Raw genomic sequence first — 20,379 nt, 5'->3', positions numbered from 1 at the left:
TGGTCCTGAGCTACTGTACACACACTGGTGGTGACAGCACTCACTTTAACACAACCTGAAGGGGGGGGAGAGGTGACATCTCTACTCCGACCTCCCCAATTTATGAATGCAACACACACAAAGGAGTGGGAAAGTGGATAATAAAAGGTGGCACGTGCTCAGTGAGATAAAACTGCCCTCACTCATAAAATTGTGAAGTGCTTCATCATTGGGCTTGCTTACTAACACAACGCCTGGTGTGGAGCAAAGGTGAGGGGATAACAATACAAACAATGACAATTTGGGATCACCGAAGAAAAGTGCAGCTAGTGAAATTTAAAACTAGCTCCGATGTGTACCCACTCAAAACTTTATTCATGGGTCATCGGGCTAGTTTTTAAAATGTGAAGGGTCGTGGTGACAGGAGAAGATTAAGATGCCTTCACCCCTCCTTACTGCGATGGTGTTGACATGTTTCTGCTGTTTAAATCATGCCCACAGTGTTGGGTCACTCCGGCATTCATCAGGACCCTCCCGATCCCAAAACGTAGTACCCTCAGATCCTGGCATAGGTATCTATGGAATGCCTACCTTCCAACTTGGGGTTCCCTAGTTCACGTACACTTCATAATCTGTGGGAAAAGCACACGGAGGGGAGAGAAATATTACTAGATTGCCATTTGACCCTCCACAAAGTATCAAGGAGTGGAAAATATACACCCCTGGGTGCTTATTCCCTCTTTGCACCACATCCACGGCCCACCTCAAAGCTCACAGTACCCTCTAGGAGTAATATTTCGAGCATTGCATTCACATCGTACTAAGCACTCATCGTGGAACAGCGTCCACACCACATAACACTCAGGAAAACGCTTTTACCAACACTAATGCTGCGCATGAAAATATCACTCACCGAGTTTCACCAATCGAATCGCTTGAATTAGCGAGGGGTTGGGAGGGACCCTGTGTAGTCAAACTCTATAAGGAGATAAAGCATATACCTAATGGTGTTATAAATAGGCTTGATTATTTGATATGTATAAATGGGGAAAATCAATAAATCTGGAAGCAACTCATAGTGCCATTTCACACAGTCGTAAGGGTAATGACCGCTGAAAGAATGGCTGGATTACAGAGGAAATGCTCCAGTTCACGATATACTTGCGTATACCACCACACATGGTCAAAATTAAAGTAAGCGATCACGTAATTACTTTGTCGGTGTAACTGCACACCCAGCACTGTAATCTATGTCCACATCTTGTAGATGTTCCATCCCAGACCCCACCCCTAGCTCCTTACTTCTTCAAGGTGGGTACATTTTCTGGACATTCTCCAACTCTCACCATATAGGTGCGAGTTGCAGTCCTCCTCCTACCCTAAGACAGGAGAAGTTCAGGTAACGCGGGGGACTTAGGAGTCACATGATCTCGACGTTTACGGCGTCAGGTGTCCGATCTTCAGATCTATACTGTGATTTTTTTTACAGGTTATTGGAAAGATAACTTTATTGGATGCTTGTCTATTTCTCAAGTTACAAACGGAGCCACTAATCAAAACTGGAGTCTATATAGTGGTCAACTTTATATATTCAGGGTGTTCCAAGGAATATCATCAGTCAATCCCAACACATGGCTTTTTATTATGTACACCCACTTCTGTTCCCTCATCAGGAGTAATCTCTTTTTTTCTCCTATAGATGGTCTGATTCCTGGTTAGTACAGCCCCATCCAGGATAGGTCATTTACTGTGTGGTGTTCCTCTAGGTAGTGTGCAGTAAACCTTGTATTATATTTCTGCCATCTAATGGTACTTCTGTGTTCTTACTCCTAAGGTTCACATTAACTTGTGTCTCTCCTACGTTTTCCTTCATCAAGTTTTTTCTGTAGCTACATAGTTCTTTGTATTTCTCATATGTTATTTAGTTTTTTTCACAGATAGATGCTCATGGGGCAAAGGGGCATCATGGAACACAAGGTTGTTAGTAAGCAAGCCCAATGATGAAGCATGTCACAATTTTGTGAGTGAGGGCAGTTTTTTCTCACTGAACATGTGCCAACTTTTATTATCCACTTTCCTACTCCTTTGTGTGTGTTGCGGGGACAGTACTCACTCTGGCGGGGGGCAGACTGCTGACTCGGACTGGCATCAGCTCTATTGCCAGCGCTGGTGGGCTCAGCCTGTGTGTGACATAGTAACTATAAATAGGAAGGATACCTGCCCCTGCCCAGGAAGTGGGAATCTCTGCTCCTTTATCAATGGCATTCATTAAAAGTTGGATATACGTTGCCCATAGTGCCTGGTCTTGTACAAAAAGGCCTGCAGGGATTCGGTCAATACCTGGAGCCCTCCCTTTTGGAACTTGTAGAAGGGCTGCTTCTACTTCCTTATTGGTAATAATAAGGGGAGGAGAATGCACAGACACTGACACTTCAAAGGAGTCCTGGACCCCCGGGTCATTTGCAAATTGGCCTCTATAGTGGCTAATCCATTGATCCGGTTCCACATGATTAAAGGGAGCTTTGCAAGTATTCCCACTCCCCCATTTGACCAGGTGCCAAAAATGCGTCATGTCCCTCCCCGAGCAGGCCTCGAGGAGTTTGGCCCAATGCGCCTCATCCCAATCTCGTTTTGCTTTGGTTTTGGCTGCCTTATATGCCTGCCTTTTTCCTTTTATAGAGGCCTGATCCTTACTCCTAATTGCAGCTGCCAAGGACTTATAGGCAGAGCGAGAAATAGAATTATACCAAGGTGCCGCCTTGGTAGTGGATGAAGCTGGTCCTTTTTTGGATTTAACAATAAAAAATCTTTTCAATTGTTTAAAAGGAAGCTTGTGGGTCTGGGTAATCCTGTCCTTAGCTAACCCAAATTCAGCCTCTGTCTGGAGAGTAGCAGTGGTATTTGCTACTAGATTACTCATGACTAGGAGTTTCTCAGGATCAAGTACAACCTTGCACCATTTAAAGCGTCTGGTATCATTAGTTAAGAGGCCGTCTTCAAAGTCGGCAGAAATGGGCATGCCTTCTCTACAATTAGGGCCATTTGCTGCTTGTAGCCCGTGTTCCAAGCAGAAGGCTTTTAATTGGAGTGCTGCCCTGGTCCATTTTTTTATAGGATGTAGTTCCAGTGGTGGAATTGACCACTGTTCGTTCTCCTCAAAACTAAAATTCAAGTCCTCTCAACGGTTCATAAGTGCAATTAAAATCTGCAAATATAATATTACTTTTGCCTCTGTGATGCGTTAAAAAAAGATCTAAATGATCTATCGTTTCAGATGGCTTGCCGCCTTGCAGACCCCTAGATTAAACATTAATCAGTACAATATCCGGGGAGTTGTCATGCGATAATTTGACAATGAGAATGTCCCGACAGTCAATAGCAATCTCCTTTAGTCGGTAAGAATGCAGCTGTTTAACCCAGATCAGTAAACCCCCCTTTGGCCTACCCCTCTCACCCTGTACCGCTGGTTGGAGAAGTTAATGGAACCCTCACAGAATACCTGGTCCACTGCCCATGTTTCTTGTAGGAATATAATATCTAGCTCATCAATGAATGAGATCCATTCAGTGGAAGCAAGTTTGCTTACAAGCCCCGTTATATTCCATGAAACTATTTTAAGAGCTACACGGGACTCCATTGGTACATTAGTAGGACAGGGTTCCCTTGGTACATTATTGGGTTGGCCTATCTCCGAGTTAGGTAATGGAGTAGGTGGGATATGGTTGTTAATCATACTTGAAGAAGCCTCAACATTAACACAAACCCCTGGTATTGCTATGAAACCAGGGGCCACTTACAGTTGGCTCTAGGTTGCCCCCATTACTTATGTGAGACACTTGACTGCTAATACCTTCAGGGACCCGTCTTTGATAGGCTTTACTTAGTGCAATCACCGGGCCCAGTCAATCAATGTCCTCCAGGTTAGTAAATGATTCAAATCTGTTACAGGTCGGGACAGAAAACTCATACATCCCCTGTGTCTGGGTTGCCAAGTTACAATAGCCCGTAGGCATTTTTGGCGGCTGGGTTTCTTGGTAGAAAAACCCCAACGGGCCAAAATTTATACCTTCTTCGCTCATGTACCTTGAGCCAGCCCTATCAAGGATTGTTTTGACCAGGTGGGGGGAACCGAAGTTACCCACCACACAATCACCTCTGCTTGTTTTCCTCGAGTTGCCTATCCAGTTAATTCTACGTGCCATTTTAAAACTCCCAAATAGTGGTCCACCCAATATAGTTTTAGAATTAATTAGCTGGAGAGCCTTGTTCCTCAGAGAAGCCCAATTTTCTTCAACACCGGAATGTAAATGCGGGACATTAGTTGTATCCATGGGAGGATATAAATGGCAACAAGATCGGAGCTTCTCTTCGAACCATACGGAACTATCACAGATCTCCGCAGAGCAGCGCCTGCACGCTGGCTCAGGCTCAACCTTATAAAGGACTCTACCCATTCCAGAGAACACCCATCTAGATAGAATGAAAAATACTTTTTCCTTCCCAGTCCCGCTATCATAATAAAGGTTTTTGATTTGTTAACAAGCAGGCCCAGTTCCGCCTTGAAAGTTGAATAAGAGCCAATCAAGCGCTGTAGAGCCAGAGGTGTCCTGTCCATCAAAACCGCATCAGCTGCTTAGAAGAGAGCAGACAGCCATAAGCCTCCTGCTGAGGGAACATCTCTGCCCTGCGCTGTCAAAACTTCATTACATTTATTGGTGTTCAAGGAAAAAAAGAAAGAGGGCAAGGACACACCCCCGTCGCACCCCCTTTTTACTTTTAAATATTTCCGAACATTCCTCCTGTTTACCAAACCTGACTACTGCCCCTTCCTCTCTATAAGTCTCCCTAGTAAAAAGAATCATGGAGTTCTTTACTCAATTTTGAGTGGTTTACGCAGTCGAAGGCCGAGGACAAGTCACAAAAGCCATTTAAAACTGGCCCTTTTTTGCACAAACATATTTTGCTGCAACTAAGGGTGAATTTTGTCTGTGGTCGATTGTACCCCTCCCCTTTCTAAACCCGTATTGTGTCTCAGGTAAAACATTATATAACATATGTCCACTCCTCCAGTCTATTTAAGAGCAATCTCCCCATTAGTTTGGCAGCGCTATCCAGAAGGGAGATTGGGCCGTAATTTGCAGGATTCGAGGGATTCCCCTTTTTATATTTGGGGATAATCACAGATTTGTTCTAAGATACCGGGGGTCGCACTTTGGAAACAGTATTAAAAACTTAGGTCAAGGGTGGAGCCCATACATTTTTATGTACAAAGAAAATATCCAGAGGAACCCCATCTGACCCTGCTGCGTTTAGGGCAGGCGATTGAGAGAGTGCAAGCTCAATTTCCTCTAATGAGAATTCCATCCCCAGATGGTCAATCGTCAAGTCCTAAGGTTTTTTTGTAGCGCTATCCATCTCTATGCCCTGGAACAGAGACACCCAGGTCGATTGATCTATATGAATATCAAGAGAGGGGCCGCCCTGATCCTGCTGAAAAGGGGCATTTACCACCCTCCAAAATGCCATGCTATCTTTGCTCCTCTTAGCCTCACACAAATTTACCCATGCTTCATCCTGTAACTCCTTTTTTCTCTCACTGCCCTAGCTGTCTCATAGTCAGCTCATAGCTTCCTTATCATATCTTTGTTTCTGGGACTTGTTTTAAGAGCAGTGTAAAGATCTTTGGAGGCCTTTGAGAAATTTGTCTCAAACCCCCTTATCGTCGATGGAATGTTTCTTGTAGCTGGATGTAAAAGATTAGAATTTATAGATATTAAAATTTTACTAAATGCTATTGCTACTTGATGACTATCAGTGTTGGTGTCTAAGCAGGATGATACAATGTCAGGTAACACCTCCTTTGCAACCTTTGGGAGGAAGGAAATAGGGTTAACTTTCTCTCACTTAAGAGTAGATCAATTTTTCCTACTCAGGATCGTTTTTTGGGGTAAATATAGAGCTTGACGTAGCAGAAAGAGGCCAAACAGAACAAAAAAAGAAGGAAAGCATGATCACTGAACTCTGTCAACTCGTCTATGGAGGACTTAATACATCTCTTAAAATTAGTCTGAATAATTGTAAAATCAAATGTCGAGGTAACTTCTGTACGAGGAAAGGTGAGGAGGGGTTGACCAGTCATGCGGTGATATAGGTTTATTATAACTAGGTCACAAGTTAATGAAAAAATGTTTGAAATGCTTCCGTAGTTATGATGCATAAAATGGACTAGCAACGAATTATTAGTGTCAGTTACCCCACAAATACATTGGTCCTAATTGGGGCTACAGTACACATGAAAATCTCCAGCTCAAATAAAACTAATCTGTCACCTGTGTATAATTCTTAAAATTATTATTATAAAAATGAATGCGTAACAAATTAATTTTCCCAGAACCTTCTGCGACGATAACATGAAAATGGGTCGAGTCACTTATAAAGGTCACCTTACCTAGGGTGATCGTGTCTGCTATAATTCTGAGTAAGCCCCCCTTAGATCTACCTGCTGCTGATGGAACTGCTGGCGTAGCAAAGGAGCTGTAGCCATTTACATAGACCGACTGCTCTGCCCAATTTTCCTGAAGGCAGATAATATCAATGAACACTTTATACCAATTTTGATTATCCTTTTTGTTTTTATAGCCTGCTATATTCCTAGAGAGAATCTTTATATCACTTAGGGACTCCTGCGACCAAATCGCTGTCGGTACTGGTGAGATGGATGATGTAGGGTCAATTGGTAAAGATGTAATACTGTTTTGTGAATCTAAAATGTCCAACTGAACCCTCTCCACGGGTACCAAACCAGAAAACATTTGATAATAGTTATAAAGAACAGACTGAGGAGGCAAATGATTTAGTGGAAAGATCAGTACAGAAATCCACATATGGTGGGTCGTGGGAACCTAGCCAGTGAGAAAAATTACAGGTTATCCCCAAACTTTGGGTTCGCCTTACCAGAAAAGAAAATGTATTTTCTTGAGTCCCCTGACTCACCCAGTGGGGCCATCCCGAGCATCTACTGCTTGGGGCGTGCTGCGACTTGAGAAGGAAACGTAGGAGCACTGGTTTTGTGAAACTATGTGTGATGCAGTGTATGGTGGAGTGGTGATTAGTGCTATTTAAAAATACCTAGCTAGTGAGCTCAATTATTTATTCCTGTTTCTAGTTGGTATGTTAAAAAAGGGGGTTAGACAAAGGAAGTATAACTTATGTGGTCATAGTCTCTAATGTCCTGTCGCCATGTTTCAAGGTGTCCCCCACACCTCTTCTTCAGGACAGCACGGGGGCCAGCCCCATGTATGCCACTCCTGTAAATGAACCAAAAATGACTTTAAATAAGTACAGAACACACCTAGTGTGTGTGTCTCTTAATTATACATATGGTTAACGTTGTACCCGCAGTATCTGTGAAAGGGAGAGAAAAATAGTTTGTAGGTTAATACATATTGCCTGCACTACAGGGCAGGCCACGTTATTTTCGACAATAGTGAGGTTAGTGCCTATATAATATAAACAAAGCAATAGTGTGTGTTCCTTCTTGTGCTCCTAAAATAAAGAAAATATAATCAAAAACAGTGGATTGCATTTCGTCTGTGTCTGTTCCTGGTGTTCCTGTTCAAAGGATTCTGTTAAAAGCATATCTTCCGTGCACTTGTTTTGACTGTACACTTACATTGACTGACATAACATGCAACATATAACATTTATTTTTATTCCTGGTTATTTTGGGAAAGAGACATACTTTTTTGTTAGCAATTATATGCCCCATGGTCTGCCAGGGTGGAGGGGCCAGTAGACTCTGTTGGAAACGATGACAGAGTTTGAACTATCACTCAAAGATAAAAATATTTAAGAATTTAAAAAAGATGGGAAAAACTTAAGTCACAAGAAGGCCTACCCATACACCAGAGATGACTACCAGCTCACAGGTAGGAACCCAGGATATAACACGGACATAGATGGTTTAGAAACCAGCTCCAACGATTCGGATAACAGCACAGGGGGACAGAAGAACCCAAGGGGTCGCCCAAACTTCAGAGGTAGAATGCGGAATAGAGGCCATTGAGGATATGGCTGGCCCGCCTACCAACCCCCTTTTCATAACCCACCCTTCTTCTATGGACCTCCACCGTATCCTCAACAACAATACCCTGGGTGAGTGAGGGGACTCAAGAAAATACGTTTTCTTTTCTGGTGAGGCGAACCCAAAGTTTGGGGATAACCTGTAATTTTTCTCACTGACTAGGTTCCCACGATCCACCATATGTGATTTTCTGTACTATACTTGGGAGGTTGAACCTAGATGTACCCTCCTTCTCCCCCCTTTTTGGATAAGTTAGTGGAAAGATCAGTCAATCACATGCCTCCATATCTTCCAACAATGAGTACCTATTTGATAGGGCAAGGGCATCAAAAGCCATCTGGGCAGGTTTATGGTGGAGAAGTGTGGCTCACTGGTTAGAGGAGGCAGACCTGGAAGCAGAGGTCAGCCTGGGACCAGGGTTCATTTCCCGGCTCGGCGGGGTCTTGAGTCCTAAAATGTCCATGGACTCGACAATTCTCGCTCCGGTGCCTACTTGATTCACAGGTTCACACTCTGCGACTCTGGGCAATAGCTTGCTTAATCTCCACAACGGCCCCTCGCGGCGGGATGCCTGGCTTTCACCTTGCGGATACCCTGCAGGGGTTATCTCACAGGGGAATACCAGGACGGGTTCCCTAAGCAAGCGCTTAAAAACCGCTTGGTGATTTGCGCTATATAAATTCCTGTACATTTACATTTACATTTACATTTATGACCAGTTCTCACTAAAGAAAGGCCCTGAGTGAGTACGGTGGAACTACGTACTGGTGCGGACCTATAAAAAAAGCCCAACGAGACTGCATAAATATGAGAATGGAGTGAAGGGGCAACAGGTAAATTCCCTGATAGGTCTCTCACTAGCCATTCATTGTCCATGAAAATTGTAACTCGGCCAAAGAACTGTTTAGAATCGTTAAGGAACTTAACAAACCGTCTAGCACTACTCAAACCCTCACCACTTCGGTAGAGGCCTGTGAACGAATCAGTGCCTTCTTTACTGAAAAGATCAGAAAAATCTACTCTTCTTTTAGTCCCCAGAGCCCCCCTAGTATAACTGACGTAGTAAACACCCCTATCACAACTAACGTAGTAAAGATCATTGGGACCGTCTCCGACTCGAAAGCCACACCAACCCTGGGCAGCTTCAAGCCCTTCACAGCAGATGAGGTTCTGAAAGCTATGAGTACAGTAAAATCTGGCTCCCCATTTGACCCCTGTCCCCATTTTGTTTTCTCAAAAATTGCCCCCACGCTCTGCCCCTTGATTACTCAACTCTTTAACAAATCTTTAAGAACCGCCATCTTCCCGGACTTATGGAAGCATGCTTCAGTGATTCCCTTTCTGAAAAAAGCTGGGACAGACATCCACAACCCAGAAAACTATCGTCCCATTTCCCAGCTCCCATACCTTTCTAAGGTTCTGGAGAAATTGGTGAATGGCCAGTTGACCAGCTACCTGGAAACGAATCATCTCCTGGACCCCTCTCAGACAGGTTTTAGAGCCAATAACAGTACGGAGGCAACGCTGCTGGCAGTGTCGGACAGTATCAGATTATGCACCGACCAAGGGGGGGCGGTAGCCCTGATACTGCTTGACCTGTCGGCAGCGTTCGACGCCGTCTCCCATAACTGCCTGCTGAACGTCCACTCTACTGTCCTAAGCTGGCTATACTCATTTTTGAGCAACCTCACCCAAGCAGTACACATGGGCCAATTCCATTCTAAACCCAGCCCCATCAGTGGCGGTGTCCCCCAAGGGGCCTCATTAAGCCCCACCCTTTTTAATGTCTATTTGTCATCTTTAGCTAAAATTGGCAGGAAGTGGGGCATTGGCATCTGCTACTATGCGGATGATACGCAACTGATGGTGGCATTGGATGAAAAATCAGACATCACCAAATCTAAACTGCATAACTGTCTCTCTGAAATGGCACAGTGGATGCATACGCACTGCCTGAAGCTGAACGCCGGCAAATCCGAAATTCTTCTGTTCGGCGGCGCCAAACGAGTGTGGGACGCTACGTGGTGGCCACCCACTCTAGGTATGGCCCCCATCCCAAAACAACACGCTAAAAACCTGGGCGTCCTCATGGACGACGCCCTGACCATGAAGGATCACGTGCGATCTCTTTGTGGCAAAGGCTCCGCCATCTTGAAGCTTTTAGCTAGACTATTCCCTTGGATTCCACTGGACTGCAGACGTTCGGTCACACAAGCTCTGCTGGTCAGTCTCTTGGATTATGGCAACGCCTTATTTGTAGGCATGAATGAGCATTTATTCACACGCCTTTAAGTACTGCAGAACGCAGTGGCAAAACTTGTCTGCAACAAAGGAAAGCTTGAGTCTGCTTCAGGCTGTGTGAAAAAATTGCACTGCCTACCAATGCGTCAGAGAGCAGTTTTTAAACTGCTTAGCCATGCTCACAGAGCTCTTTATAAAACTGGCCCCTCAATACTCCAGGAGAAAATCGAATTTTATGTCCCCACAAGAAATCTTCGATCTCTCCAATCAGCCCTCGCCAGAACAAGACGCATATGTTAAGTAAGGACATGAGGTCGCTCATTCTCCTATCTAGCAGCCAAGAAATGGATTGAGCTTCCTCAGGACCTAAGACACACCGCCAACTACCTCCAGTTCCGGAAAAAATTTAAAACATACCTTTTTCCCAAACTCTAATGTACACGCTTTAACGTCAGCCCCGCAGAATTACCAGCACTGGTATAAGCGCCTTGATATCCCTAGGGATGAGTGTTGCGCTCTACAAATAACGAATAAATAAATAAAGTTTAAAATAACCAGCCATTATTGGTTAGTTTTACATCAGACCTAATTCACTGCGTTCTTTTGGCCATTATCAATGATTTTGGATGAGATGACCTTCATTAGAGTTTTGAGTCATCCAGTGTTGAGTCTTGGCCATCAGCTGAAGTGAAGAATTTTTAAGATCGGGACATAGTAAAAGGCACATTGACTAAAATTTGAACATACTGACAAGCTGCAGGACGGAAGTCCATGTGTTGTTGATTTGGTCTGCTATGGGCCTGAGTAGACGGGGGGATTAACCTTAACCTGTGGTCGTGATAAATCATGTGATTTCCCCTTACCCATAGACTCTAGTATGGTCACCTGTGGTGAGCAACACCTAGGGAGCAAATCTACATGGTCTGGACCTGTAGGATCCCCGCTGGGGGCCAACTGATTTTAAACACAAGGATGACCAATAGAAGTAGAGGGCGATTTAGCTAACTCACGACCAAGGATCATGTTTTCACAATTAAAACACAAATTATGAGTTTCACAATTATAATTTTTTAAGAGTTTTACAGACCTCAGAGGGATGACCGTAGGTGCTATCTGTAGAATCTAAACGGGCAAAGATTGGTTGCAAAAGTTGTTTAAAGTTATCAAGAAGATCACACCAATATGAGGAAAATACAGGGCCCGATTCACAGAATTAACTTAAGACTCAATCCTAAACTTACTACTGTTTTGTTATTCACAGAATGCACTTACTACTTTTGGTATTCACAGAAGTTAGGATTTTGTCTTAAGTTTGTCTTAAAACAGACTTAAGACTGACTTAAGACAGACTTAAGACAAAATCCTAACTTCTGTGAATACCAAAAGTAGTAAGTGCATTCAGTGAATACCAAAGTAGTAGGATTCAGTCTTAAGTTCATTCTGTGAATCGGGCCCGTAGTCTCTGAAAGTTGCTGGCTATTCATACATGTGGAACTTGCTGGCATGGAAACCTTTCTGATCTTTTTTGGCAGGACACTTGGAGGGCAGTGACTCATAACCTCTTTTTCATTTACCATTTACGGAGGTAGCGACAGTTGGTTTTCCACTAAATGTAGAGGCAGGCTAGGAATGTTCGGGGGTTGGTACAGGGACTGCCGGTAATTCTGGAAGAAAAACCCCATATAGTTTTGTTACACCCGCCTTAGTTGGAGAAACAACTAGATTAGATGACTGCCCTGTCCCTAACCCTAACGAAATTCTCATTTCTGTGAGTGCGATTTATTCTTCTAATGCTGATGTTGCCTTGGCAAGAAAGGTATTTAAAGAGGTAACAGTTACCTCCTCTGTTGCTCTCAGCTTTTTCTTGCCCATGGTGGGCCTGAAGCGGGGGAGTGTAGAAGTTAGAGGGGGGGCCCAGCCTCCTCTGGGCTCCGACGGGCATGGATGGGTCTGCCCTTGGCCCATGCAGAGGTACCACGCTGCTGCCTTTAAGCAGCTGTAGTCCGTGCCCCGGCTCTGCTCCGATGCGGCCTTTAAGCGCCTCTGGGCGCGGGAAGAGTGATGCATCGTGTGGTGGTGCCTTAGGGCTCTAGTCAGTGCCATGGCTCTGCTCTGATGTGTCCCCCACAGTGGGACCTCACTGCTGCCTTTAAGCGCCTCTGGGCGCAGGAAGAGTGATGCGGCATGCGGTGGAGCCTGGGGACTGTATTCAGTGCCACGGCTCTGCTCCAATGCGTCCCCAGGGAATCTCTAATAGAGTGCACTCACTTCAATTGTCCAACTTGAGCATATTTGGAGACTTAAATCTTTCAACAATAAAGAAATCCAGGACTTTACTAATGACCTGGCCACTTTCTATTTAGCTCAGTTAGTAAAACATTCAACTACGAGGCCGGCCATCAGCGGGACCCTGTTTATCCAACCTGGCCACCCTTCAAACTGCTCCCCCTATTCCAGTGACCTGGTCAAACCAATATTTGGTGCCTATGACTATTGATAAACCTAGCATTGAAAAAACATTACCGGTAACCCCACAATGAGAAAGTAGTGGCATAAACTAGACCCATCTGCCTTTTCAAGGTTTATCGAAAGGAGTGTGCCTCTATTAGACTTCAATGTAAAACGAGCGGAGACTTCCACCAAAGCATGGAAATCTGCTCTGTTCTGAACAACCTGATTAAACCTACCTCCACTCCCGGATTAGCAGAAGCTTCTAACAGCCACTGCAGCAAGCTTGGTCAATGATCTTTATCTTTACTTTAACAGGGGTGAGGAAACAGTCAAACCTTTCTCTCTTGACACAGGGGCCTACCACTCGCAATGGGCTCCCTTGGACCAATTGGCTCTACATGACGCAGATTCTATTTCCACCTTAATGCGTCAAGTGAAATCTCGATCTCCAGATGACCCATTTAAACCTGATAATATTTTGAAATTTCAGGAGAGCGTCACACCCATATTTCTAGAATTAGCCAAACTCACGCTGAGCACAGAAGTATCAATATGGAAACACGCACAGTGATCCTTCACTAAATGCCACTGAGCCAGAAAACTATTGACCCATTTCTCTTCTGTCATTTCCGTCCAAGGGTGTGGAGAAACATGTAAACAATCTCCTAACCAAAATATTAGAACAATACAAATATTAGATTGTTCCCAAAATGGATTTGGATCATACAGCACCAAAACTGCTTTTTTAACAGTTACCAAATCCCTTTGCAGTACTACAGATGCCGGCAAATCCCAGGCTCTGATACTCCTAGATTTAAGTGTGGCCTTCGACACTGTCTCACATGCAATAATATTAACTCGCCTCACTGACCTGGGGGTACAGGGCAAAGGTCTGACCTGGTTTACCTCCTTTTTAAAGGAGTGGTCCTTTTCAAGTTATATCCCCCTTTCGTCTCATCACAAAGTGGACTGGCTCCTGCCATCTCCCAGGGTTTGGAGCTCAGTCCTACCCTTTTCAATATTCACATCAGACCTCTGGTAAAGGTAGTTAAATCCTTTGAATCTCACCAGTGTTGTATGCAGACAACACTCCGCTAATTATTTCCCTGTCAGCAGAGTTGCCCAGCGGTTGTTTCAAATATAGAAACTGTCTAACAGCGGTGGTGGCATTGATGCACAACAACTGTTTAAAACATAACTCCTGCTGGGCAGGCATACCCATCTTTGGACTGATCAATGATGTCCAGAAATACTATGTACCCGTCAAACTTAAATTGGTGGTAGAAAACCTTGGGGTATGGATGGATAGCTCTTCATCCTCTGAAACCGAAGTCAAGATTCTAGCAGGGGAACTGTTTTGGCACCCTAAGGAACCTCAATCCAATTATAGGATACTTTTCCTGGCAATCCTGCCAACTGATTGTACAATCCCTTGTCATTTTGCTCCTGGACTTTTGCAAATATCTCTTTTGGGCTCAAAGAAATCTTTTCTGAACCGATTCAGCTCTTCTTCCCAACTTTTGAGCAAGTTCCATTGGCTACCTATTGGAAAGCTTTCAAAGTTCAAAGCCCTATCCATCTCCCACAAAATCCATGCAAGCAAGGAGAACCCAGCCTAGCTGCTTGGATGCAATTTTACAAGCCCTCCAGAACACTACGCTCTGCCAATCTAAACAAGGCCCTCATCCCTCGCCACAGCAGAGCCAGAACAGGAGGTTGCTCCTTCCATGTCTTCGCTCTGACCCTATGGAATTCTATGCCTCCTAACCTTAGATAGAGTCAATATTACTTACTGATCCGGAAACAGTGGAAGACCCAGTTCTTCTCCATCTAGGCTGACGATTTCGCCTCTCTGCGGCTGTGTTTCATAGGATCCATTTATGTCCCTTGCTGATATTGTCTCACACCCGGACCCTCACCTTCCCCTCGAGGCAGGCAGTCTCCAGGTGTTGTGCTATCTAAGGCTCTGCTCTCTTCTTGTAAAGGGTCAAAGTGGTAACACCCCTGCAGCAAGTGCCTCTATCAGCCGCAGGAATAAGATACAGTGCACACCAATACCCAGCCCAGTAAAGGCCTGAAACAGACCGAAAAAGGAGCATGTACCTACTTGTTCACCTCCTCTGTTTGTACCTCATTAGTAGCTACCTGTGCACTTCCTCCGTTTGTATGTCCCGGGTGAGCCTCTTTAATGACGCTTGTGATCCTGGTACTGCCAAGCATGGCCGTTTGTCTATCAGATCATTACCTGATGTCTGTTGTGTGCATCGAGTCACTCCTCTGCTTTAGCTGTGAGTGAACCCTGCTGAGCGAGTACACTGACATAAGGGAGTACGGAAGGCGATGAACAGGGAGTAAGGTGAAGCTGATTTCAAGGAATACCCAAAGTTGTAAATACTGCACACACCTGCAACTGACATCTTATCCCACTCTGCCAACGCTCCATCCACCTACAGAGTAGCATGCTGGCACCAAACGGAAAACATTACGTCAGATGCCATGGTAAGGTAGAAAAAGACAAAAAGCAGACCTGTATTGACAGCAGAGATATCACAGGTATATTACTGGTTGTGATGGAATCTCTATAATCAATGCTGTAATCTTCCCACAAATGCTTGAACCAACCCCAGGAAAGTGGCAAAGATAACTTAACAAACAGAAAAGAAAAGACAGGAGTTGGAACTTCAGCTGCTCCAGTGTAAACAGGAAAGTACTGTCAAGAAGAGTGTGAATGGAGCTTCATTTCTTAAATACTTCCTGGAGCGTTACCTTTATTATATACTTCCTGAAGAGTTTTGTTTGTGATATGATTCTTGAAAGGGTTACTGTTGTTATACACTTCCTGAAACTGAAGTGACAGCAGCACATCCTGATCCATCTCTTTTACCACAATCTCTTCGTGTTTAAATGAAATCTTGGCCATGTGCATCTTCCTAAAGCTGTACCTCTAGCAAGAGTGCGCTCCGTGTTATGTTATGTTATGTTATTTTGTGTCTTTTATAGCGCTCGGCTACTCAAGAGTGTCCCGGCGCTTTATTGACAACCTGAAAAAAGACAAACACAACACGCAGATTAAAAGAAAAGCAGGGTCAGCAAAATAAGGAAATCTAGGAAGCGAACAACCAAGTTTTCAGGCCCTTCCGTGTGTGCTCTTTCTGTACTAAGTTACTCTGTGAACACTGGAAAATCACCTCCTTTTCTGAAGTAGGTAAGAGTGACATGTTCAATGAAAGATTTACTTAAATATCTGTGTATGGTGAAATATCTCTTGGTAACTTTCATAAATGGTAAAGAAGAGATATCTTTTACAACTAGTTAAATATTGGGTATTCACATTCTCTTACATTTCCATTTAGTGATTTTAAATCTCTTTACATCCAATAGGAAACCTGCCTTGAATGCACAAAGGATCGTGAATAATGACAGTAATCGTGCAATTCTGAAAAAAGTGGTAAAAAAAATGAGCTCCAATATTCAGGAAAAGATCTGCACAGTCAGAGACTGAGGACCCTGAATATACACCGATAGATCCTGGAAGAAGCAGTCAAGAGCATATCAGTGGATGCACGCAACAGGACTAAGAACTGACCTATAGAAAATTAAGGCAACAACACTGACAAACCACCTCCTGTATAAACAGGCCTCCACCACCAGCTTTGATTATGTGTCCGGTATGAGGTAGATACAGCATTGCTCTGCTTCCTGTAATGATGGCAGACCACCATTCAGCGTGCTAGGTGTATTATAAACTCTTTCTGGCACATGAGCACGAGAAAAACACAAGGTAGTGGAGCCAGACAACTGAAGGGTAAAGGAAAGAGAGGGTCTTTGATCTACAACAGACTGTGCTAATTTGCATCGACCAGGAGGAAGACTAATCTTTACCCGTAACACACAAAACTATTATGCAATCTAAAGACATAACCACCTACAAAGAAGCTTTACTTGCCAAAATAATAATATATGTAGTTGGTGAGTCTTGTATTTTATTGTGAAATCTGAAATCAACCATCCCAAAATACCACACACACACCGGGAATGTTAGAATAGTGCTTTATCAACCATGTTAGCTCCTCAGGAAACGCACTCATGGGATGCAGACAATTATAAACCTGACCCACAGACCCTAACCAAGAAAGAAAAATCATACACTAGCAGCAAGAGCTTTAGTTTGTCATCGCTACTAAAGAACCATCAGCAAACACACACAGGAGAAGCAATGTACAATTGCAATGAATGTATGAAGAACTTCAGTCTGTTATCACAACTCCAAACACCTCAGCGAACACACACTGGAGAAAAATCGTACCATTGCACTGAATGTTTGAAGAAATTCAGTCAGTTATTAGACCTCCAAGTACATAAACGAACACACACAGGGGAAAAACCATTCAAGTGCAGTGAATGTGGAAGTAGTTTTAGTGATTCCTCAACACTCAGGAGTTATCAGCGAACACACACAGGGAAAAAGCCATTTCAGTGCAGTGAATGTATAAAGAGCTTCAGTCTGTTATCACATCTCCAATCACATCAGCGAACACATACTGGGGAAAAACCATACCATTGCAATGAATGTGGAAGTAGTTTTAGTCATTCCTCAACTCTCAGGAGTCATCAGCAAACACACAAACTGGAAAAGCCATTCCAGTGCAATGAATGTGGAAAGAGCTTTAGTCAGTTATCAACTCTCCAATCACATCAGCGAACACACACAGGGGAAAAACCATTCCAGTGCTATGAATGTGGAAGTAGTTTTAGTGATTCCTCAAATCTCAGGAGTCATCAGCGAACACACACAGGGGAAAAACCATTCCATTGCAATGAATGCGGAAGTCGTTTTAGTTATTCCTCAAATCTCAGAAGTCATCAGCGAACACACACAGGGGAAAAACCATTCCAGTGCAGTGAATGTGGAAGTAGTTTTAGTCATTCCTCAACTCTCAGGAGTCATCAGCAAACACACAAACGGGCAAAGCCATTCCAGTGCAATGAATGTGGAAAGAGCTTTACTAGGTCGTCAGACCTACAAAAACATAATCGAACACACACTGGGGAAAAACCATTCCAGTGCATTGAATGTATGAAGAGCTTTAGTCAGTTATCAACTCTCCAATCACATCAGCGAACACACACAGGGGAAAAACCATTCCAGTGCTCTGAATGTGGAAGTAGTTTTAGTGATTCCTCAAATCTCAGGAGTCATCAGCGAACACACACAGGGGAAAAACCATTCCATTGCAATGAATGTGGAAGTCGTTTTAGTTATTCCTCAAATCTCAGGAGTCATCAGCGAACACACACAGGGGAAAAACCATTCCAGTGCAGTGAATGTGGAAGTAGTTTTAGTCATTCCTCAACTCTCAGGAGTCATCAGCAAACACACAAACGGGAAAAGCCATTCCAGTGCAATGAATGTGGAAAGAGCTTTAGTAGGTCATCAGACCTACAAAAACATAATCGAACACACACTGGGGAAAAACCATTCCAGTGCTATGAATGTGGAAGTAGTTTTAGTGATTCCTCAAATCTCAGGAGTCATCAGCGAACACACACAGGGGAAAAACCATTCCATTGCAATGAATGTGGAAGTCGTTTTAGTGATTCCTCAAATCTCCGGAGTCATCAGCGAACACACACAGGGGAAAAACCATTCCAGTGCAGTGAATGTGGAAGTAGTTTTAGTACTTCCTCAAATCTCAGGAGTCATCAGCGAACACACACTGGGGAAAAGCCATTCCATTGCAGTGAATGTTTGAAGAGCTTCAGTCAGTTATCACAACTCCAAACACATCAGCGAACACATACTGGGGAAAAACCATACCATTGCTATGAATGTGGAAGTAGTTTTAGTGATTCCTCAACTCTCAGGAGTCATCAGCAAACACACAAACGGGAAAAGCCATTCCAGTGCAATGAATGTGGAAAGAGCTGTAGTAGGTCATCAGACCTACAAAAACATAATCGAACACACACTGGGGAAAAACCATTCCAGTGCATTGAATGTATGAAGAGCTTTAGTCAGTTAACAACTCTCCAATCACATCAGCGAACACACACAGGGGAAAAACCATTCCAGTGCTCTGAATGTGGAAGTAGTTTTAGTGATTCCTCAAGTCTCAGAAGTCATCAGCGAACACACACAGGGGAAAAACCATTCCATTGCAATGAATGTGGAAGTCGTTTTAGTGATTCCTCAAATCTCAGGAGTCATCAGCGAACACATACTGGGGAAAAACCCTACCATTGCAATGAATGTGGAAATAGTTTTAGTCATTCCTTAACTCTCAGGAGTCATCAGCGAACACACACAGGGGAAAAACCATTCCAGTGCAGTGAATGTATGAAGAAATTCAGTCAGTTATCAGCCCTCCGGAGGCACCAGCGAACACACACGGGGGAAAAAACCACACCACCCAGCCAGTGAGGAACAGCAACAAGACTGCTCTTCAGCACACCCATCCTTATATATAACACACTCCAGGGGTTTGCTCCAGTGTCAAACTCACTTTACTTTCACGTTAACAGCAACAAGTTCTAAACTGGAGAATTTATATTTAGGACAAGTGGTTTGCACGGCCATTAGTGGCATAATACATTTGAAACCCAATACTTTATAGATCCGTATTAATGATACATAACCAAACACCACCCATGTATGGACATCCAAGAGCCTTTAAAAACCACATTACAGAGGTGTGTACCAGGATTTGCTTTAACATTAACATGAACTAAATTATGATACAGCAAGAACAATCATAATGCTATGAAATGTACACAATGAGGACTAGATGTTACATGTTAATAAAAAATTTATGTTTTTAGATGTAATAAAACAACAAATGTATTTGAATTCATGGTATTTGACTGCTGAGTGTATATAAGGCGATCTTAGATGCGATTTATTCCCTAAACTTTAAAGATAATTTGTGATGTCAGCAAGAAGCCTAGTTTATTTGGTAATAGAGGGGTCAAATCTCGAAAGCATGACTGCTTTCAGCTGGGAGTCTGGTGCAGGTGGTATCAGAGGGGACTATTCTCACCAGTGTGCCTTCTCTCAGAGTGAGAAGCGGTTCAGGTGGTACTACCTCTCCTTCTGTGTTAATGAAGAGAAAAGTGCTACCAGTAATACTGAGCTCTGGGATTCACAGCTGTGTTGGGAACTTAATTCAGTCTTTTTTACCCAATCAATACCTGATTTATTTAGGAAAGCTAAAATATGTCTGTATCTTGGCAGTCCTCTTGTTAATAATCCATAAAAATACCACAGGGATTTAAACATGAATTTGGCAAATACAAAACTGTTTTTTAAGGTTCTTATATAGCACTGCTTCATCTAATAATGTCTGATGGGTTTTCTTCGAGCCCTTCGAGAAGTTTTCCATTGACACACTCGATGGGATTTCCGATGAAAGGCTGACAATCTGTCCAACTCTAAACAAGGATGGTGGGTGGGCCTTTGGTTTGGCTGGTGTAAAGCTTTGTTGCATTGTTGCCCTAAATCCAACCCGCCTATCTTTAGTGATTTTTCTATTTTGAGTTACATTTGAAGAATGTCCTGCTCATTTATAGTTTGACAGGGGTCCACGGTCTGCCAGAGGAACAGGAGTAACAACTTCCACTACCCCGTT

General features: G+C 43.5%; 1 protein-coding gene across 2 annotated transcripts in view; it reads left to right on the top strand.

Moving 5' to 3' along the window:
• The window catches only part of LOC147668136 (uncharacterized), a 54,096-nt gene extending 34,495 nt beyond the window's left edge, over positions 1 to 19,601 (top strand). Inside the window, exons 1-2 of one of the 2 annotated variants that reach the window (XM_086948757.1) lie at positions 15,782 to 15,959; positions 16,136 to 19,601. In XM_086948757.1, the coding sequence (XP_086804883.1) occupies positions 16,815 to 19,175 (2,361 nt within the window). In that variant the 5' untranslated portion in view covers positions 15,782 to 15,959; positions 16,136 to 16,814 and the 3' untranslated portion in view covers positions 19,176 to 19,601. Of the gene's footprint in view, positions 1 to 15,781; positions 15,960 to 16,135 lie in introns of those variants that run through there. The other variant, XM_086948756.1, reaches the window with a different exon arrangement.
• Positions 19,602 to 20,379: the final 778 nt, after the last annotated feature.

This window comes from Lissotriton vulgaris, unplaced genomic scaffold (assembly GCF_964263255.1).
Source record: "Lissotriton vulgaris unplaced genomic scaffold, aLisVul1.2 SCAFFOLD_1386, whole genome shotgun sequence".
In the NCBI taxonomy this organism is placed as follows: Eukaryota; Metazoa; Chordata; class Amphibia; order Caudata; family Salamandridae; genus Lissotriton; species Lissotriton vulgaris.
The sequence above is the reverse complement of the archived record's forward strand: the minus strand, read 5'-3'. Positions and strand labels throughout refer to the sequence as shown.